At 50.2% G+C, this 22,363-nt stretch overlaps 1 protein-coding gene across 1 annotated transcript in view; it reads left to right on the plus strand.

Moving 5' to 3' along the window:
- Positions 1-3,130: 3,130 nt before the first annotated feature.
- The window catches only part of CCDC13 (coiled-coil domain containing 13), a 39,091-nt gene continuing 19,858 nt past the window's right edge, over positions 3,131-22,363 (plus strand). Inside the window, exons 1-10 of the mRNA XM_010974751.3 lie at positions 3,131-3,435; positions 6,216-6,442; positions 7,415-7,563; positions 11,143-11,285; positions 12,832-12,921; positions 16,880-16,996; positions 18,217-18,321; positions 20,453-20,614; positions 21,258-21,434; positions 22,015-22,221. Of these exons, the coding sequence (XP_010973053.1) occupies positions 6,222-6,442; positions 7,415-7,563; positions 11,143-11,285; positions 12,832-12,921; positions 16,880-16,996; positions 18,217-18,321; positions 20,453-20,614; positions 21,258-21,434; positions 22,015-22,221 (1,371 nt within the window). The 5' untranslated portion in view covers positions 3,131-3,435; positions 6,216-6,221. The remainder of the gene's footprint in view (positions 3,436-6,215; positions 6,443-7,414; positions 7,564-11,142; positions 11,286-12,831; positions 12,922-16,879; positions 16,997-18,216; positions 18,322-20,452; positions 20,615-21,257; positions 21,435-22,014; positions 22,222-22,363) is intronic.

Consider the following 22,363-nt stretch of genomic DNA (forward strand, 5'->3'; position numbering starts at 1 on the left):
GGAGCCACGCTGAACAGTGGGAAGGACTTAATTTAAGGATTAGAAAAAAGAGCAGTCAGACCCTTAGAAACATGGTCAACTGATTTTTTAAAATGTTTTATTGTTAACTACACATAACAATTTACCATTTTAAGCACTTTTAAGTGTACAATTCAATGGTACTAAAAATACTTAGAATGCTATGTGACCATTACCATCACCTGCCTCCAGGACCTTTTCAGCATTCCAAACAGACTTTGTACCCTTTGGTAGTAACTCCCCATTTCCCTCTTCCCCTGCCTCCTGACAACCTCTATTCTACTTTCTGTCTCCATTCTAGGCACCTAAGGTAGGTAGAATCATACAATTGTCCTTTTGTGTCTGGCTTATTTCACTTAGCATAATGTTTTGAAGTTTCACCTATTGTTGTAGCATGGGTCAGAACTTCATTCCTTTCAATAGCTGAGTAATATTCCATGGCATGGATAATACATTTTGTTTTTCCATTCATCTGTTGATGGACGTTTAGATTGTTTCCACCTTTTGGCTATTGTGAATAATGCTACCATGGACATCGGTGTACAATTATCTGTTAGAGCTCCTGCTTTCGTATTTTGGGCACTTACTCAGAAGTGAATTGCTGGATTATACTGTAACATTATGCTTAACTTTCTGAGGAGCTGCCAAACTTCTATAGCGGCTGTACCATTTTACACTCCCACCAGCAACACATAAGGTTTCCAATTTTTCCACATCCTGGCCAACATTTGTTACCTTCCATTTTTAAAAATAATAGCCATCCTAATGGGTACAGAGTGATATCCCACTGTGGTTTTGATGTGCATTTCCTTAATGACTAGCAATGTTGAGCATCTTTACATCTGATAATTAACCATTTGTATTTCTTCTTTGGATGAATGTCTCTTCCAGTCCTTTGCCCATTTTTGAACTGGGTTGCTTTTTTGTTGTTGAGTTTGTACAACTGATATTTGACAAAGGCTCAAAATCAATTCAGTCAAGAAGGGATACATTTCAATAAACGGCACTGAAGCAATTGGACATCGTAGGCAAAAAAAAAAAACCCTCAACCTGAACCTCACATCTTACACAAAAATCATGCCAAAATAAGTCATGAACATAAAGCTCTAATACTTTTAGAAAATCACAGGGGGAAATCTTTAGGATCGAGGGCTAGGCAAGGAGTTCTTATACTTGACATCCAGAGCATGATGCAGGAAAGAAATTGATAAACTGGACCTAATCAAAATTTAAACCTTTTGTTCTATGAAAACCTATGTGAACAGAATTAAAAGACAAGCTACAGACTGGGAAAAAAATATTTGCAAAACACAATCTGACAAAGGACTAGCATCTAGAATATATAAAGAATTGTCAAAAGTCAACAGTTAGAAATTGGGCAAAAGATATGAACAGACACTGCACCAAAGAGGTTATACAGATGGCAAATAAAGCACCTGAAAAAAAAAAGTTCAATATCATTATCCATTATACACGTTAGAACCACAATGTGATGTCGCTGCATGCCTACTAGAATGGCTAAAGTAAAAAATAGTGACAACATCAAACACTGGCAAAGATGTGGAGAAACCAGATCACTCATACATAGCTGCTGGGAATGCAAAATGGTACAGCCACTCTACAAAACAGGTTGATGCTTTCTTACAAAACTAAACATGCAATTACCATACAACTGAGCTCTTGGGCATCTAGCCCAGTAAAATGAAGACGTAGGTTCCCACAAAAACCTAGACATGAATGTGCGTATCAGCTTTATTTGTAATAGCCCCAGATTGAAAACAGCTCGGATGTCCTTCAACCTGCGAATGGTTAAACAAGCTGCAGTACATTCATACCATAGAAAACCACTCAGCAATAGAAAGGAACAAATTGATACATACAATTCGGATGAATCTCCAGAAAATTATTTTGAGAAAAAAAAAGTCAGTCCTCAAATGTTACATATTATATTATTCCATTTGTATAACATTTCTGAAATGACAACATTTTAGAAATGGAGAACAGACTGATGGTTACCAGGGGTTAGGGTCTTTGGAGGTGCGGAGGGAGGGGAAGTGGGTGTGGTTATAAAAGCTCAACATGAGGATCTTTGTGGTGATTTAAGCGCTCAGTATCTGAAGATGGTGATGGATATGCAAACGTGCACGTGATAAAATTGTAAAGAAGTAAACACACACACACAAATGAATACAAGTAAAATTGGGGAAATCGGAATAAGTTAGGTGGACTGTATCAACGTCAATATTCTGGTTTTGATACTGCACTAGAATTTTGCAAAATGTGTTCTGGTGCCGCACCTTCATGTATGTCTATGGAGTCAATGCCTTATGAGGAAAAAATGAAGGAAAAACAACCAAGAGATATCCGAAGACTTTCAAATTATAAAGGCCTGGACAAATATTTGGAAAGTTTCCTTAGCTCTCCTTTCCTACAAAGTTACCTCCCACCCAACATATCCCTGAATATAGAGTAGTGACTTAAATTGGGAAGTGCCTTTTTTAAAAACACACGTGTTTTCCACTACGAAAATAAACCACCTTCACTATATTTAAAATTCTCTAAAGTGTACAAATAAAAACACAGTATTGCAATTCCAGCACCCGAATATAACCATTTTTATGTTAATATTTCTATTATTTCCTCCCCGTCTTGTTTCCGTGCCTCGTTTTAAAAAACATTTCATTTATTTAGCAATTACTGTTTTGTGTCCTGCCTTTTTCACTGTCAGGAAATAACGTCTCCCCTCCACTCTTTCACATTTTTCAAAGACATTCTGAGTGGCTACGTTGAATTTCACGGTGGGATCATTCACTTTAACTCCCGCCGCAAGACTGAGGGATGTGCATTTCTGCAAAAAACGTTTGGTCCACAAACCTTTTAAAACATATGTTCCACAGAAGCGGACCCCTGGGTCAACTTTAAAGTCTCAGACACAAGACGCCCTTTTCCATGCAGCCCACCGCGCCTAATTCCTTACCGCCTCAGCCAGGACCGTCTGCGCCTCCGTCCCCTTCCGAGCTGCCGGCGTGTCTCGGCCGCCGTAGGCCCGTGATGACGTCACGCGGCGGCTTGGCCGGTTTCCCTGGTGACGGTTGCCGGGGCAGCGCAAGAAGCGGTCCGGAATTGGTGACAGAACTGCGGCAGCCCAAAAAAGGAGCAGAGGGGTGACCACTTTAAGTGCGGAGGAAAGTGAGGAAGGGCCCGGGCGGGAATCGAGGGAGCCGGCAGCCGCCCGAGAGCCTGGCCGGAGCCGCAGCGCACACGCTCCCCCACCGAGCGCGCTGCTGGCCGCTCACTGCGTGCAGGGCGCAGAGCGAGGGCTCTTCTACGTTCATTCTGTAAATCCTTACCCGCGGCCTCCTCCCCTCGCCCGGCAGACATTCATTTTCCGCGCGATACAGAGGTTAGGCGCAGACGGTGAGTCACCTGCCCAAAGTCACACAGTAGGTGGCATAGTCAGAACAACTCTGGTCCGCCTTACCAGCGCCCTCTTCTGGTCTGCGCTATGGAGCGCTGGTTCTGGCACCACACTGAGAGCGGGAACACGCGATGCACTTCCCCCAACCTCCCGCCCGGGGGCCAGCCACCTCAGAACCGAGGACTCGGAGAAGGGAGTCCTCCTCAGAGCGGGATTCCTTCCCGGAGAGCCGGTCATCTCCTCCCCATCCTCAACCCAAACCCGTATCTGCACTGATGTTGGCCTGTCAGGCAGTCGGGGAGCCTGTCGTGCAGTGTACAGGGCGCAGAGTGGGAGGAGATCTAGATGAGAGGGTGAGGGGAGAGAGAGGTTAGTGGGGTCAAAGGCGGCCCAAGTCTGGAAGTCGCCTCAGCCCTTCCTTATTGGTCCCTGTCCCCTATGCATTCAGCTGCCTCTGGGATCTTTGCTTTGCCACAGGAAGTGGCGTGGTGAGTGGGTGCCATTCTCCTCATCCCATGATAAGTCCTTCCTGAGCGGTGAGTTCCTGCTATGCAGCCTTAGCCTTAACTTAAAAAAAAAAAAATTTTTTTTAGGCTTTATTTTTTAGAGCAGTTTTAGATTTACAGAAACACTAAACAGAAAATACAGAGAGTTCACATATACTCCTCTCCTCTTTCCCCATTATTAGCATCTTGCATTGACATGGTACATTTGTTATCCTTGATAATCCTATATGTTATCATTAACTTTAAAAGTCCATAGCTTGCATTAGGGTTCACTTTTTGTATGGTACATTTCTATGAGTTTTGCCAAATGCATAATATCATATATCCACTATTAAAGTATCGTACTGAATAGTTTCACTGCCCTAAAACCCGCCTGTGCTCCACTTTTCCTCCCTCCTTCCCTCTCCTCAACCTCTGGCAACCATTGCTCTATTTAATTCTCTACACTTTTGCCTTTTCCAGAATGTCACATAGTTGGAACCCTATCATATATAGATTTTTCAGTCTGGCTTCTTCACTTAGCAATATGCGTTTAAGTTTCTTTCAGGTCTTTTTGTGACTTGATAGTTCATTTCTTTTCATCACTGAATAATAGTCTCTTGTATGGGGAATAGATAAACCAATTTGTTTATCTGTTCACCTATTGAAGGATATCTTGGTTGCTTCTGATTTTTGGTGATTATGAATAAAACTGCTAGAAACTTTTGCTCATAGGTTTTTTGTGTAGACATGAGTTTTCAACTCACTAGAATAAATATGATTGTGGGATCATTTGGTGAGACTGTGTTTAGCTTTGAAAGAAACTGCCAAACTGTCTCCAAAGTGGCTGTACCATTTTGCATCCCCACCAGCAATGAATGAGAGTACCTGCTGCTTCACATCCTTGTCAGTATTTGGTGTTGTCAGTGTTTTGGATTTTAGCCGTTCTAATAGGTGTGCCATAAGGTCTTATTGTTGTTTTAATTGCAATTCCTAATAACATATGATGTTGAAGGTCTTTTCATATGTTTATTCATCATCTGTGTATCTTCTTTAGTGAGGTGAGTGTTCAGATGTTTTGCTCACTTCTTAATTGGGTTGTTTTCATATTGTTAAGTTCTAAGAGTTCTTTGTATATTTTGTTTACAGTCCTTTATCAGATATGTGTTTTGCAGATTTTCTTCTAGTCTATGGCTTATCTTTTCATTATCTTAACTGTCTTTTGCAGAGCAGAAATGTTTAGTTTTAACGAAGTCCAACTTATCAATTTTTTCTTTCATGGATCATGTTTTTGGTATAGTATCTAAAAACTCACTGCCAAACCACAGGTCCTCTAGAAAGAAAATTTTCAGTGTGATAGGAATGTTCTGTCATGATGGCGATGGTGGTTTACACGGATGTATGTCTTTGTCAAAAGTCATTTGCACAGAGGGAAGGTTATAGCTCATGTGGTAGAGTGCATGCTCAGCATGCACAAGGTCCTGGATTCAATCCCTGGTACCTCCTCTAAAATAAACAAATAAACTTAGTTACTCCCTCTGCAAAAGAAACTCATTTGCACACATAAAATTGGTGTATTTTATTGTGTGTAAATCATACATCAGTAGAGCTGATTAAAAACACACAAAACTCACCTTCAATGGCAGAGGTCAGAATAGTGGTTACCATGGTAGGTGGTTGACTGGAGGGGGCACAAGATAGCCTGTTTGGGGACTGAAAGTGCCCTGTACATTGATCTGAGTGGTCACCACAGGAGGGTATACCTATGTAAAGATTTATTAAGCTGTACACTCAGGATTTATATACTTTATATGTTAATTATAATTCAATTTAAAATTATATCTCAATTAAAAATACTAATGGTGTCTGAGCCCCACTCCTATAAACAGATTTAATTGGTCCAGGGATGTGCCCCAGCATTGTTATATTTTAGGAGCTCCTAGGAGATTCTAATGTACAGCCAGAATTGAGAGCCACTGTTTTTAGGGACAGGAAGGAGTCAACTGTTGAATTTGAATGATAGGGAGTATTCTGATGTCATTTGAGGTCCAGTGGCACATTCAGGCATGAGAGGGTGTGGGGGCGATGCTCAGCTCAGCTGAACTTTGCCAGTCAGGGGATCTGAAGTGAGGGTGGGTCTTCTGAGATTCCACATGGACATGTGCAAAGCTAAGCAGGAAGCTTCAGGGCTGGGGGCTGGAGACAGGGCTGACGGTGGGCTGACCACTCTTGGAAAAGGAGCACTTTGTGGAGTTTGCTTCTCCACAAATTCAGGCTTCTCTTCCTACTCCAAGGGCAAGATGGCAGAGGATGAAGGCTCTCAGGACACCTTGCGGCTCCAGTTCAGGGCCATGCAGGAGATGCAACACAGACGGTTACAGAAGCAGATGGAGAAACGGAGGGAAAAAGAACTGAGGCTCCAAAGCAAAGTCGATGACCAAAAAGAGCCCCTAGAGATCTCCGATGGCCTCAGCGTCCTCCAAGCTGGGGAGCAGAACTCGAAAACCAGCTTTGAGCAGAGGTAAATGCAAATTTGAACTCTCCCAGGAGCACTGCAGGGAGGTAGGGAAGGTGTAGGAGAATGATTGCAGACAGTTCGACAGTCAGGTTGACTAGATGTTGAGACACAGAGGTTTTTTTGACATAGAGATTGTTAATGAAGTCTCTTGCATCTGATAGGTCTGTGGACCTGTGGACATAATATGACGTGAAATGTATTAAAAAACCATTTAAAGTCAAATGGAAATTTTGAAACTCACCAAGATGTCATTTATTCACTTGAATTTTCTTATGTAGTGTCTCTTTCATGAACACTGTGCTTCAGTTTTAGAGGAGCTGGTTGGCTGGCTCTGATGACTCACAGGTGACCATTGCTCCAAGTCTCATCTGGGATTGTTCTCCACCAGTTTCCCTTTCCTGACACATAAGTTCACAAACATACCTGTCAAGAAGTACCGGATGGATTCCTTGCTTTCATACTGTTGGCGAAAAGGTTGAAAGGAGTCCAGAATCTTCTCATTCTTCTCTAAATTGGACACAGTCACACAGATGCATATTGATTTATATTGGTTATTAGAAGCAGGAGTCTGGACTGATACAAAATTCTTTGCTAGTCATTTAGCTAAAAAAAAATCACTAAGATTGCCTTTGAAGTCTATATTATAATACATTTTATGTATGTTCCATGGATACTGGAAAGAAGTATCAATTCTCTGAATGGGGGTTTCATATATCCCTCTGTTGACTCTGCAGGAAGCCATGTTATTCAAAACTTCATTCTCCGTTCATTTGTGTGTGTGTGTCCTTAATCATTCAGTTTTGAGAACAGTGTGTTAAAAATCTGCTCATTAAGTTTCCCTTAATTTCTCATTCCTATTTTATACAGACCAGTTCTTACCACCGCCTAGTGAGTGCCAGGCCAGGTACCACAAGCCTGGGCACTGGAGGCTGACCCCTGCCCATCGGTCCCTGTGATTCTGCCTTTGCATTGCAGGGTGCTTGAGGACGAGATCCAACAGCTTCGGGATCAACTCAGGGAAACAGTGGATGAGAACGGGCGATTGTATAAGCTGCTGAAGGAGAGGGACTTTGAAATCAAACACCTCAAAAAGAAAATAGAAGAGGACAGATTCGCCTTCACAGGTAGCTCCACCACTGCTGTGACAGTCCCTGCCCTGAAGTCCAGGTCGGCTGGCCCAGCTGCCGTGAAGCCTACAGGGCAAGACAGACGGCAGGTTCCAGAGGGCAGGTGCTCGAGAGCAAGTGCCAAGGGTCAGCTTTGGTCAAGCTTGTCCAGATGAGTCCTGGAAATGCGGGCAAAGGGGGAGGAATGGAGCCGGCCAGGTAGGCCAGCCGGCCAGAAAGTGGAGGCTGAGAACACTGGGGGCAGTGGGCAGCATTCTGGCCAGCATGGGGGACCCTGCTGGGAGTCGTGAGGAGAGTGCTCCTTGATGTTTGCTGCGTGTTCAGTGGGCCAGGGGCGTCCATTCTATCTTGACGATCTGGCTCAAATGCCATATCATGGACATGAAAAGCTCCCAGTAGAAGTAGGTGTTTACAGCACTTGCTGTTGCTGCTTCAGAAGGGTGGGTGAGACAATTCACTGTTCCAGGGGGGTTTCCTGGGACCCAGCAGTATCCAGAGTGGACCTTGGTTCTTCAGGTCTGAATTAGACCTTGGCTCTGTTGCTGGAGACCTTGACCTCTCAGATCGGTTAGGGACCTTGGCTTTGTGGGTCTGGGGATGACCTTAGCCCTGTGGGTATGGGCTGGACATTGACCATTGACTCTGTGGTCATGTGCTAGACCTTGGCCCTGCAGATCTGGTGGGGCCCTTGGCCCTAATTGGCCTCCGCCACACGTATGGCCATTGAACAATTCCCAGGTGGCTGACTAATAAAACACAAAGTCAGTGTGACCAATCACAGAGGGCAGCAGGCCTCACCTGGCATCTGCACATCCCTCTCTACCTTTGATAGTAAATGCCTTTAGGTGTGGGCATCCAGAGGACCCGTGCTGAATTAAAAAACCAGAGGAATTTAGTATCTTAAAGGCCCTTGGTAGCCTGCTGTGCCTCCCTCCCTTCTTTGGCCTTTTCTGTCTAAAATAAAGCCACACTGAAGAGAAGGCAACACCCAACCTGCCTCAGGGTTCAGATGTGAAGGGACAGCTTTTGCAAGGCTGTTGAGTAGATGATGGGATTCAGGGGGAGAGCAGGAGATGTCTCCCCATTTCAGGAGACCCGGGAGACAGGATCTGGGGCTACGCCCTCTTCTCCAGCCTGCCCCATGTCCTCTGTCTCCTGCTGTCTCTGCCTGCTTGCTCATGGCCTCATCTGATTGCCAGCCCCTGGTCTCCCTCAAGACCTCTTAAATCCAGTCCTCACTCAGAAGTCCCCATTTCTGATTTCCAACTTCAAGTTTTGAAGAGAGAAGTCTGCCTGGCCCAGTTCATGGTTTTAAACCAGGCCACAGTGACAGGCTGCTGACAGCTGAGACTGGTTTTCCTTTGGCTGGATTCTTAGTGTTGGCTTTAATTTACTTTTTCTATTCCTTGGTACAGTTTTTTTAGTAATTGCTCTAGTGATTAGAACATCATACTTAACTTTTCACAGTCTACTTAGAGTTAATATTTTACCACTTCAGTGGAATGAAGAAACTTTATCACCGTACAGGTCCCTTTACCCTCCCTCCTTATGTTACAGCTTTTATATGTATAATATCTACAGATGTTGAAAATCCTGTCAGACAATGCTGTCATATTTGCTTTCAACCATTATACATATTTTAAAGGACTTAAGGAGACAAAAAGAGTCTATTATATTTACCCAGAAATTTGGCATTTCTGGGCTTGCCCATTCACTACTGCCCCCATGATCACGGCATTACATCTTCAAGAGTAGGGCTTGTCTGGAGACAGGATTTGGGAGAGAATAAGAAAAAAAGAGGATTTTTCCCATTTGCTCTAAGCCCCATTTCCTGCCCTTTGGACTAGAAAGGGCTTCTTTTAGCTCTCTTTCTGATGTCTAGTTCCATGATTTGTTCTGCTTTTGAGTGTTGGGGAAAAAACATAACCAAAGAACTCACCACGGGACCATTTGTACCTCTAGATTGGGTTTCTCTCCTCAGGTTCTGAGCCCTTTTTCCTGATGTGTCCTCACCCTCTTCAGCAGACACGAGGTGGCTGAAGGCAGCTGCTCCGCATTGCGCAAATCACTGCCTGGGTGTCAGCAGCAAGCCTGGCCTGAGCTGACTTAAAAACTGTCAAGTACCTTTGTTTACCTTCCACCCATTGTCACTCTCAGTCTTGTTCTGCGGGGCAACCCAGTGGTATTACAAAGCAGGCCTAAGAAGGTGTCTCTGCCAGTTACCCACTGCTTCAGTGTCAGAAGCATTCTGGGAACTTGTAGGCCTTCTGACCCAAACCACCATTGCACAGATGGAAAAACTGCCCTCCAGAGAGGGCAAGGGAACGCAAGGCTACTCCGCCAGTCAGCAGCAATGCTGCGCCACTCCCACCGCCTGCCTTCTGTGCAGCCCCCACACCGGGCAACCTCCCCCGTTTACATCCCTCCGCTGCCTCCTCTGCAGCCTCCCGCCTTGCCCACTGCCTTCCAGCTGCTTCCTCAGACACTCCAAGCACTTTCCTGCCTCCAGACCTTTGCACTTGCCATTTTCCCTGCTTAGAACACTCTTCTGAGTTGAGAACACTCTTCTTCACTGCTTGATCAGCCACTTTATTCATTCAGGTCTCTGTTCCCGCATTACCTCCTCAGAGAGGCCTTTCCCAACCACCCTGGCTAGGAGAGCGCCACCCCCATCCCTCGCATCCCCTTGGCCAGCTTCAGTTTATTTCACAGCCCTTATTCCTCCCAGATATTAGAATACATTTTTGTTTGTTTTCTTATCTTCCTCCCCTGCTAGAATGTCAACTCCGTAAGCCTTTTTTATTCACCATTGAATGCCTAGCACCGAGAGTGTCCGACACTTGTTAGAAACTCAATAGGTATTTCCTAAATGAAGGTGTGCACTTGTATTGATTAATTGTTACCACAAAGTTCTGTGTATGAAACAACCCCATAATCTCAGCAGCCTTCAGCAATAAGCATTGATTTGGCTCAAATATCTGGGTTTAGCTGGGAGTCAACTGATCTAGTCCCCGCTTGGCCAGGGTGGCTCAGCTTTGTTCTGTGTGTCCCTCTCCTCTTCCTGGGACCAGCCAGCTGGCCTGGATATGCTCTTCTTGTAGAAACAGCATAAGTGGGAAGAGTGAGTTTAAGTGTCTAAGTGCTTTTCAAGCCCCTCCCTGTACCTTATCTGCTAACAATAAACAAATCATTGGCTAAGCCCAGAGTCAGGCAGGCAGAGAGGGGTGGAGGGGGTACGCCTCACTCACTGGAGGGCATGGCAAAGTTATAGGACACAGGGCGCGGATGTATAACCTATCACTGAGCGGGACGTGAAGAATTGGAGCAATAAACATCTCCCGTAGAATTTCAACTCTGCTTCCTGATTTTCTAATTTTCCTAGAAAACACTGACTCACCAGGTGACTGCATTTCCACTCATTGGAGTTCGGCTTCAGGGTGTCTAGCCTCTGCCCCTGCGTGAGTGTCCATGCCAAGCAGCTTTAGCTTCTGAAACCCAGTGCTGTTGATGATGTGGCGTGATTTCAATGCGTGGGCCCGTGTTTTTCATTGACCTCACCATTTTCCTTCATCTTAGGAACAGCCGGTATGGCTGGGGACGTGATTGCCACCAAAATCGTTGAGCTCTCCAAAAAGAACCGTGTGCTGATGGCAGAGTCTGAGGGTGCGAAGACCAGAGTAAGGCAGCTAAGCAACCGCATCCAGGAGCTGGAGCAGGAGGTGAGGGTCCTCGGGCCCCCCTGCCCTAGGGGGCTCCCCGCACGCTGAGCCACTCCTCCAGAGAGGGAACACCCTTAGATGCTTTGGGTCCTTCCCAAGGGCTGGGGGGTCAGTGTCTGCCACATCTTGAGAGGGGGAAGTATTGGGAAGCAAGGGGTCACGCAGGTGGTGGAGACGCAGCTGGTACAGTGGGGAGGACTCGGGCCTGGAGCCCGACCACCTGGGTGTGAATCTCAGCTCCACCACTGACTTGCACGGTGACTTTGAGCAAGTTACAAAGTTTCTGTGCCTCAGTTTCCTCCACCTGTCCCATGCATGGCTGTAATAATGGTTCTCACACTAGGGGTTTCTGAGGATTACATGACTGAACATTGTGAAATGCTTAGAACAGTGCCTAGATAAAAGTTTGTTAAATAAGTCAACAGGGATCCTTGCTGATTTGAAGCTAGAGCCAGGAGCATTCCACCAGCTGGTTTCATCTTTGTCTGCCTTCTTCTTTCTGCTGCCTGCTGCCCTCCCACGGCTAATCACAAACCGCTCCTGTCCAGCCAGGCCCCAGCTCGAGCAGTTCATGGTCCCTTGGGAGCTAGGGTGGACTCTGTGTGTTAGAGAGAATCTTCGCGGCCTCTCCTGTGGCTGAGGGGCTGAGGCCAGCAGAGGTTTAGAGGCTTTCTCCAGTCACACAGCATGTGGTGGTGCCGGATTTTAAATCCAATTCTGTTGCTCTCCAGAATCCTCCTCAGTCATTACATTTGGCATTAGAGCATCTTTATTCTAGAACATATCTTTATGAGAACCATCTCAGGCTCTGTGCCCAGCCCTGGGGAGACTGTGGGGAGCAAGATAGGCCTGGTCCCCTGGAGTCAGACCAGCATCGAGGGCTCCATAGAGGAGGGGGCGGGCACAGTCGGTCCCTGGAGGCTGAGAAGGGGCCCGACTCTGAGGGGTAGAGGAGGGGCCTCCGTGCCGAGGGCCCAGGAGATGCAAAAGGCCCGAAAGGGGACCAGTGTTACCGAGAGTGGTACAAGATAAGGTCAGAGAGGTGAAAGGGCAGGTCATGCCCAGCTTTGTCAGACAGGGATGGTCTTTGTGTGAAGGACAAATGGGAAACCCTTAAAGGGTGGGTTGGCAGTCCCTAGACGGCAGTGGTCTTGGCCACCAGGCCATGAGCCCGTGTGGCAGCTTTCTCAGTGTCTCCTCCCTTGTCTCCTCATCTGTAATGTGAAGTCTGGAATTCCTTCACTCTCCACCTCCCAGACTGTTGTTAGAAGCAGATCCTGGCTGCAGGATTGCTATTCACTAAGCTGTTTGTGAATCCTACAGCTGCTCTACTCCGTGACCGGGGAGTGGGGCAGACAATCAGTTAAACCCTCCCCACCACAGAGCAGCTCGTAGAGTTCTTCTGTGAGTGGTCCTTAAAGTGAGCTTAAAGGACAAACCGACGAGAGCAGTGACCGCACACTCAATGGCAGCACCAGAGCACTGCACTCAGGCGCCGCGGTTGCTGAGCAGAATTAAATATTAAATGCCCGGTTCGCTCTTTCAGCTGCAGACAGCCCTGGCCAAGCTGCCAGCCAAGGGGGCCGCCAACGCAGGAGCCAAGCTGTCAAGGACCCAGATGGGAGACAGAGCCTTGGTATGAATTCTCTTCGGTACTGGGGCGTGTGTGAGGCCATGGGCCTGGGCCTCCCTTCCTCCATGGGAGGCTGGGTGCCTCTGTCCGGGGTCTACCTCTATCCCACTGCTGAGCCAGTGCCACCATGGTGGCATCCTCAGAGTGGCCGTCAGGGGACAGTGACCAGGTCTCTGGCCTGAGGCCAGGAATGCCCCAGTGGAGGCCGGTGAGGGTCTAACTCTGATTCAGTCCCCAGAGAGGGAGGTCGAGAGGGCTGAGGACCTTGGAATCCTAGAATTTCAGGACCAAGAGGGAAAGCCTGGTCCAACACCCCCCACCCCAAGCTGATCTCCATTGCAGCATCCTCACTGGGGAGCCCTCCAGCCTTTACATTACCCCAGGAACTGGGAGCTCACTACTGCTCATTGGAACCCTGGGATTTTTTTCAGGGGGCAAGCAGTCAATATTATGAGAAGTCTTCCTTTTGTGGAGCTCCAAATCTACAGAGTAAAAGTGACTTTTGGGAATGCGGGCTGTTCCCAAGATTCCATTTGACTAAGCTGGTGAGCATCCATGAGGCCCAGGGTGTGGGAGCTGCAGCTCCACAAAAAGGAGGCAGTCTGACCTGGTGGGCTGCCTGGGAGGAACACGGAGCCCAAGCCAGACAACAAACAGCTTCAGAGTCTCAAGAACATCCCAGGAGGCCTCCCCAGGGGTTTTCTTAAGAAGCCAGACTAGTTAGTGATACGGTATCCAAGCCTCAGGACTCCTAGTTTAATGCTCCTTTCCTGCCCCATCTTCCCTGTTGCCAGCAGCTCAGGATCAAGCTGCCTCATGCCTGTCCGAGGAGAATCCAGTCTTTGGTGTACAGTGAGGGGCACCTCAGGCTCCAGGGGTGAACGTGTCTCCCGAAGACTATTCTTATGTGGGCCTGCCTCGCTGCTAGGGAGGCTGTGGAGGGACTCCAGCCTCAGCAGAGCTAGACTGAGTGCCCTTTGGGGCTTTTCCCGGCCCCTGGGACACTGTTCAGCAGTCCCTGGTTCATCCATGTCTCTGATGGGGCTGCCCTGGATGGGAAACTGCTTTTTCGGTCACTTGTTGAGCCTGACAGGGTTTTCTGAGACTTGTGAGACAGAGCATCAAAGACAGGTCCACTGTCCATGGCGGGGATGGGGGCGGTTCAAGAGGGGAGACAAATAGCCATTCTGAAGGAAGGAGGGGGCAGGGCCTTCTGAGAGAACCCCCGGCTCTGCATTCACACAGGGAGCACCCCCTCTACCTGAGGCAGCTCAGAGGTGGAATGACAAGGACTTCCCAAGGTGGCCTTGCTGGAGCAGAAAGATGGGGAAGGGCCTTCCAGCAGAAACAGTGCAAGCTCAGAGCAGGGCAGCGTCAATATTCCTTTTTTTTTTTTTTGCCAATATTTGCCAGCTGGGCGTCAGCTGAATAATGTTTGGCTGTAGCCTGCGGCCCTTGAGGGAGAAAAGGGAATGGTAAGCCAAACAGAGCTGGGGTGGGGTCACCCTGGAGGGAGGTATTGAATGGCAGCTGGAGTAGGAGTTCCAACTTTGTTCTGTGGCCGCAGGGAGCCTGGGAGGTTCCTGGCAGAGGAGCAGGTGGTGGGCTGCGGTCTCCATTCCTCCACACCGTGTGTCTTCCTGGGCATCTCCTGATCAGAGAGAGAAAACAATAGACTGTCAATGGCCGCCCAAGCCCGGGCCACACCCTGGAGGCCACGGTCTGGCCAGAGCTCCACGCACATTCCAGAGTAGAGCCGAGCGCCCTCCCTCCGTGTGGGGCTTCAGGAGGCTGTGGTGGAGCGGCCTTGGCCCTGTCTGCTCCGCACGGAAGCTTTCCAGTTATTCCCTCAGAGAAAACAGCCCAGGGAGAGGAAAGTGGGGGTGTGCCCCTGCCCAGGTTCCTCACACAGCCTGTGCAATCTCACGCAGGGCAGAAACAACTCTGAAATGTCAGGGAGGTAAGGTTGGCCCAGCTGCCCAGGAGGTGGGGACCGGGCCCTGGCAGAGCAGAGAGGGTGACGGCCGCTCACGCACACGGGCCCAGCCCTCGCCGGAGCACCAGCCCCTTTGGCCCGCTACCCACCCAAGCCAGGCTAGGCCCCCCACCTCCAGGCATCGCCCTCTGTCAGAATCTGCCACAGGCAGCACCCTTTCCATGTGTTATTCTAGCCACACTCGCAGGTACCCCACAGTCTGGTAAAAACATACCCCCATTTCACAGATGAGGAAATGAGGCTTGGAGAGGGTGTCATTGCCTGGGTTCCAGACCCACGGCCAATCCGTGTGCTCTCTCTCTGCTCTGAGCAGGGTCACAGCAGGCACGTGGGCAGCGCACGTGCTCTCACGGCTCCACACCACCACCCACTAGGGCCACAGGGCTCCAGGCACCCAAGACAGCGAGGGTGCTGCTTCCCACCCAGGGCAGACTGAAAGCAGCGCCTTAGCTGGAGGGAAGACAGGCCCCAACAGCTCTGAGAAGGGATGGCAGGCAGCCAGATAGGGGAAGGACATAACAAAAATTAGATTTAAAAAAAAAAAGATGCAAATGTGTTTTAAATAAGTTCTCAATTTACTAATTCTGCTCACGTCGGTTACTCTATTTAGCCTCACGGTGGTGCTGTGAGGAAGCAGGACAGGGAAGTATTTTGACAACCATTTCCTAGATGAGAAAACCAGACGAAGCCTGGCTTTCTGGACCATGTGTTGCAGGTCTGGTTTCCTTGACCAGTGGTTTTCAGCAGGGCTGCCCAGAGCCTCTGGGTCCGTGGAATTCCCTGGACCCAGTCTACTGGGATCTATCTTGCACACTGGCATTGGCAGGACGTTTTGTTCATGCCTACTCAGGAAAGATCGGAAAGCCACTGCGATACCTGGCAGTTTCCCAGAAGTCCAGTCCACCTGATCTGTTGGGACGGGAGCAGGTAGTCTCAGTGTCATTGCCTGATGGGACACTAAGCCCACCAGCCAATGTTCCTGTTGCCACGATGCCCGGGCACCAGCAACAGCCTGCATCTGGGAGAATCAGCCAGTGCGAGTGCAGGACCAGGCTTCGGACCCCACTTGGGTCACCTCCAACCAGCTGTATGCACTGAGGCATGTTATTTCCGCCCTCTGGACCTTAGTTTCATGACTTACAGAAGGGGTTGGAATGGGCTGACCTTGCAGTCTCTGTAATGCGGGTCTCAGGAACTTCTACTGAAGACAGAAATGGGCAGCACATTTGAGAAAAATTTTATCTGCAGAGTTTAAATGAAGCATTATTTAAAAAAAATAAAAAGAAGAAATTGCTAAGAGTCCCAGCAGGCAGTTTTCATGGCTGCTGCAGTTCTTCAAGCCGCAGAAATGAAACATTTGGGGACTAAACCAGGCCCTTACTTCTCTTCAGTGGGCTTGTTGTCAAAGAAGGGAGCCCAAGGACCAGTCTGACGATTCTAGGAGAGGGAGGCCCTAAGTTAGGGTGGTCATGGCCCTCCTGCCAGGCTGGGGATCCCTTCTGTAAATGAGCTAGTTCTGTCTGTATTCCGAGTGAGGACAGATTCGCCATGATGCCAGTCTCTGAGCACAGCAGAGAGTCCGCACCCCGGAAGTGTCTAGGGGGTGTGGAGCCGCAGCCTCCTCCAGATGCTCCCTGTCTGTGGCCACCATGCATGTCCACGGGTGTGTGCGACACTCGGCGCCCTGGGCTCAGCCCCCAGAGTTGGGCTGCCAGGAACCACTTGCATGCTCCCCCTTTCCCACCAGGTCCCCTGGGCCAGGGGGCTTACCCTCCACCAGCCTCGGCTCTGCATCTGCAAGGGGCTAGTGACAGCAGCTGCCTCCCAGGGGTTGTGAGCCTGAAATGACTTGCTCCTTGTTGAGCACTTAGGGTCGTTCCTGCACACACCTGGAGAAACAGGCTATGGTTATCATCACTATTTAGGCGACAAGTGACCACTCTCCCTCCTGTCTTTCCCAACCAGCCGGAGAGCCCAGAGTTGAAGGTCTTGCAGGACAGGCTGGTGGCCACAAACCTGAAGATGAGTGACCTTCGCAACCAGATCCAGGCTGTGAAGCAGGAGCTCCGGATGGCCCAGAAGGTATTTCCGAGCCAGGGTTCAGGTCCTCTCACGGGGCTGGGGCTGGGGCTGGGAAGGGCACGGCTGGGACAATGGCTTCCATGCAGGAGCTTGGCCCTGTGAGCATCACACTGCTTGCTCTGGGTCAGGCTCCAGACCCAGTAACTTCCCTCCAACAGCCCTTGAAACAGACCCATTTGGGGAGTTGGGTTGCTGGCTGCCTGCGGGAACCTGTCTACAGACCCTTGTGGTGCCCACCCAACCCTGGACCATGGAGGACAGTGCTGTCCACCCTGGGAGGGTCCCTTAAACCATCCCTGTGCTGTGTCACCCCAGGAAATCCTGGGTGTCTCCTTAATAAGCCACCTTGGACTTGGAAGACTCTCAAGGCCCGCCTCCTGCCCTCTGCTGTCTGTAGTATTAGAAAAGGAAAGGTTGTTGGTGTATTAAAGGCCCCTTTCAAAGGAAAACACTCAGACTTGGGACACAGGCCCAGCTGGTTCATTATTTATTTTTATTTACATAGTGAATTCTCTGGCATTTGTCTTCCCTGCTGGAACCACTCAGACTGGCCAAGTTTTCCAAAACAGAGTTCTATTGTGGAAACAAGCACCAGAGACTTGGTCCGCTGGATCAGGTTTCCGTGACAGGCTGTGGAGGGGCCCAGGGCACAAGCTGGGGCATGCAGTTTCCACCTCAAAGCCTCCCGGAGGGGCCTGAACACCTCCTTTCAATGGCCACAAAGCCCGGCCCTCTGGAACCAAAACATCCCCAGGCAATATTCGGTAGCCCCCTCCTTGCTGCACTCAGATGTGGCTCCCTGTCAGTGGCTGCCCAGAGGGCGAGGCCCTGTGGTGATATCCTTCCTGTAGCCATCCAGAATGATCTCAGTTCTGGGCAACAGGTGAACAAACGAAGGAAGCAGGTTTTAGTCAGCTCTGTGGGTCACTCATCCCAGAACACGGCAAGAGCACGGGGCCCCATCTGGGCATTGTCAGCAGTTCCCTGTCTGCTCTAAGCAACGCCAGGAGGTGCCGGGGATGATGGGTTTACTGCTTTCCCTGGGAGAGCGGCTCTTGGAGTGTGGTCACCTGGCTTTTGAGGCAGGGAGGAGGTTGTGTAGGTGGAGGCCAGGCCTTCCGGGAGCCCCATGCACCCCGCACTGCTTCTGAATGTGCAGCAGCTTTAGGGCTCTGCTGGGGCCTCTCTCCCGGCCACATTGAAGGCCCCACCTTTTTCAGGTTTTGACCAGCGAGGTTGGGGAAGATGTGAACATCCAGCAGCTCCTGTCCTCGCCTGGGACCTGGAGGGGTCGGGCTCAACAAATTCTCGTCTTGCAGAGCAAGGTGAGTCATCAGACTTCCCCTGGCCCTGAACACAGGGCTTGAAATGCCCCAGAAAGACCCACGCTGACCCACTATAGAGACACAGAACCCAAAAAAGGCCTTGAGGTTCTGCTTCGCGCACTGGTGGGGCTGTTGTTTTACATTCTCCCCAGCCAGCCTGATTTTCATTTGTTATTTAATGAACAAGCATTTATATAACATCCCGTGCCAGGCACTGATGCTCAACAAATGCCAGAGCCTTTGATTTATTTTATTCCAGGAAGATTCCCCCCTCCCCACCTAGTTCATATAAATTTGCGTGACTGTGGTACTTGTAGGCTTTTTCCAGTTTTCTCCAGATGCTTGTAGGCTTTTGAAAGTTTTAATTACCCTTCCCGCAAAAACCTAGCCTTGTCTTCCTCTTTATGTTCTAAATATTTGGGAGCATCTCTGGAGGCTAGGAGCAGGGTCTCCCGAGCCAGACTGCTTCAGTTCAGATCCCAGCTCTCCACCCACCAGCTGTGTGGCCTCTGGCAATTTACTTCACCTCTCTGTGCCTCAGCTTCCTCCTCTGTGTACTGTGGATAATGAGAGTGCCTACCCCGCAGGGTTGTGGGGAGGACTGCATGAGTCCAGATGTGTAAGAGGCTCAGCGCAGTGCCCAGCAGGGAAGAAGCACTGTCCAAAAGTTAGCTGGACCAGGAAACCCAGAGACATATGAGTAGACGTGTTGCTTCCACTCTTTGCCAAGTACATCACCCTCATCCCCAGGTTCCCCGGTGGACTTGATCCCCAGGGTCTCCTGTGGGATCCTTGAAGCCAGCGTAACAGGGGAAAAGGTCTCAGAAAAACTGTAATTAATGACCAGTGTGTGGCCTTGGGGTTCCAGAGACCTGCGTTTGAGTCTGGCCTCAGTTCCTTGTCTATAAGTTCAGTGTCCTTGGGCAAATCACTTCATCTCTCTGTGCCTCAGTCTCCTCTCCTGCAAAATGGAGACAACAATACCTTCCTGGTAGGGTTGCTGTGGGTTAAATGAAATAACATTTGGGAGGCACCTAGCACAGTGCCTGGACTAATGAGCACTCAGCACATTATTATTAGTGTTGTTAGGCTGTGTAAACAAATGATTAAAAGTCATCTACTGGATTCTTTACAGCTTAAATGGAATTACCACACGTTGCCACACGAGGGCACCAATATGTGTTTTCAAAGCCACAGTGGGGCCCTTTTACCAGGGATCTGAGTGAATTTTGCCCCTGGCTCAGGCTTATCCAACTTTGTTCCATCAGTTATGTTGTGTCAACATGGAAATCAGGGTTAAAGGAATGGTAGGGGTTATCCATTTTAACCCCAGTGTGATAAAGCCATCACCCTGTGGGATGACATCTACCTGCCCTGTGCTGAGGGCTTCACCCGGGCCATTTTGGGGTTTCTTAGAGTTGCCTAATCCTAGAAGTCACCTGTAGTACTTGTTTAAAATGCAGATCCCCAGGGACTTCCCCTGGAGCTCTGACTTGTTGGTCTGAGGTGGTCCCCAAGATTTGTCATTCCGAGGAGCATCTTGGGGGCTCCCAGGCTCAGAGTAGTTCAGGATGCTGAATTCTCATAACAACATTATGCAGGGTGTACTCGTAGGCCCTTTCACAGATGATGTTCAGAGAAGTTAACTAATCTGTGCACACACAGCCAGTGAGGCTTGGAGCTGGTCTCTCAGCTTCTACACCCTGCCCTCCCTCCACAGTGTCTCCTGCCCATGACAAGGAACCCTTGGCCTCCTGAGGAGCCCACCCAGGTCTGGGTGGCCCGTCTGCTGGCGAGCTCTTCCTGGTCCTGACATCTGCTGTCCTTTCCCTCCCCAGTTCCTGGGGCTACACATCTGCTTCTCGGCCTCAAACGCCCCTCAGAGATGGGGTGATTTTTCTCATTTACCTTGAAGCTTTTCTTTTCCAAGCTAAACCTCTTTAGTGCCTTCCCTTGTTTCACTCAAGAGGCCACAACAGACCCCTCCCCACCCCAGTCCCTCTCACAGGGGCTTCCACATTCATCTGGAACCGTGTCTGGCGGGGTCTTCCCCACACCTCAGGGCGGCCCCTCTGACGGGTCGGGTCTGACTGCAGACCTGTTGTGGAACAGTGAGTTTTCCTGCCCTCAGGTTCGAGAGCTTGAGAAACAGCTGGGACAGAGTCAGAGCCGGTCTGCAGAAACAGCCGGTGACGAGCTGTCTGTCTATCCCGACCCGAGGAAGCTGTCGGCACAGGAGAAAAACCTGCTGCGGATCCGCAACCTGGAGAGGGAAAAACAGGAAGGCTGGGAGGTAACGCGGGCCCGGGAGGAGGAAGGCCAGGGCCACGTGGGGCTGGGAGCCCACGACCATCCCCGGAGGACACAGGGGTGCCCCTCATCAGGAGACACCTGGGGTGTGGGTTACCTCTGTGCATGTTCCTCACATCCTGTCCATCCACCTTGTCCACCTTGAGCTGCCTGACTGGTTCCTCACCCGGAGCCCATTTCATGGACATCAGGGGGCCCTACTCAGGCTGTTCTGGAGATGCTGGACTTGAAGCCAGCTCTTGGTGGAGTGAGGTTCTTCAGTTTGAATCCCAGACTTGGCCCTGTCTGCTGAAGTGTGGCTTTCTTCTTTTCCCCACTCAGGCTGGGGTTGGGGACACACCCAGCGTGGGCTAGTAGGTTTCCTCTCGTGTCTGACTCTGGCCCTGCGTTCTCGGGCTGAGGGGAGGAGGGCTGCCACCCATCAGTGACATCCATCGTGTGCTCGGGCCGCTTGACCTCCCTGGAAGGCCAGGGCTGGGAGTCAGGGCTCGGCTCCCCTGACTTGCTCGGTGGCCTCGACGAGTCCCATGCCCAGCCCTGGCCTCCCCAGCAAGCGGGAGCGAGGGCCCGGCCGTGGCCCAGGTCTGCTCAGCCCCACTGCCCATAACCACGCTCTCGCATTACAGAAACTTGCAGCGGAGCGCGACGTCCTCCAGAGAGAGCTCGAAGAGCTGAAAAAGAAATTTGAAGGCATGCGGTCCCGGAACAAGGTGCTGTCAAGCGAAGTGAAGACCCTCAGGAGTCAGATGGGGACCCTCATGGAGAAGGGTCGGCACGACGACGAGCTCATCGACGCCCTCGTGGTGAGTGCCCCCCAAGAACCCCCCCACAAGAGTCTTGTCACCCACCCGGCCACTGTGGGCCCAGGAGCCCTCTGCTGCCTCTGGTCCCAGCCCCAAGCCCAGCCCCAGGGACAGGAGCAGCTCAGAGGCTGCTTGAGGGCCAGGAGAGGCCGATGCCAGCATGAGCCACTGGGCCTGTGGACCCCAAAGGAGAAAGAAGAGGATGGCGGGGTAGCAGATGGGGTTACACCCTGGGTTACTTCTCATCGAGGAATGGAAGGGACAACCGAGGGGGCCGGCACATATCCTTGTCTGTGTGATAGTGCCCCCTTCTGGGCACTCAGGGAGCAGTTTATAATGTTTAGTCACCAAGATAATCCCTAGGGACATATGTTGAGGACAGGAAAACCTGGTTGAATACCCCTAAGGAAAGGCAAGGTGTTCCTCCTGCTTCCAAGGCAACACTGGCATCCCACTGTTAGGTTCCTGCAGGAGCAGGGAAAGGGTGGGTTGCTGGGGGTGAGGAGAGGCAGTCTTCTCTTGTCCCTCTTTACCCAGAGCCATGGCCGACACACACCCATCCTCCCACTTGGCCCTGCAGGACCAGCTGAAGCAGCTACAGGAGATTCTGGGCAGCCTGAGCCTGCAGGAGGAGAAGACACGAGTGTCCCAGCACCACCTGGACCAGCAGCTCAACAACGAGGCTCAGCGGAGCAGCAGCCTGGTGGCCCAGCTGCAAGCCATGGTGGCTGAGCGGGAGGCCAAGGTGCGGCAGCTGGAGCTGGAGATTGGGCAACTCAGTGTGCAGGTGAGTAGGGTGCTGGCTCAGCCCAGCATCACTTCCAAAGTCCCGGCAAGTCCACCCAGTATCTAAAGAAATTCCAGCCACTTCCACTTCTCTCCACCTGCCTCCACTCAGGCTGCACCACGTCCTACCTGGCCCCACTTTA

This window comes from Camelus dromedarius, chromosome 17, assembly GCF_036321535.1.
Source record: "Camelus dromedarius isolate mCamDro1 chromosome 17, mCamDro1.pat, whole genome shotgun sequence".
Taxonomy (NCBI): domain Eukaryota; kingdom Metazoa; phylum Chordata; class Mammalia; order Artiodactyla; family Camelidae; genus Camelus; species Camelus dromedarius.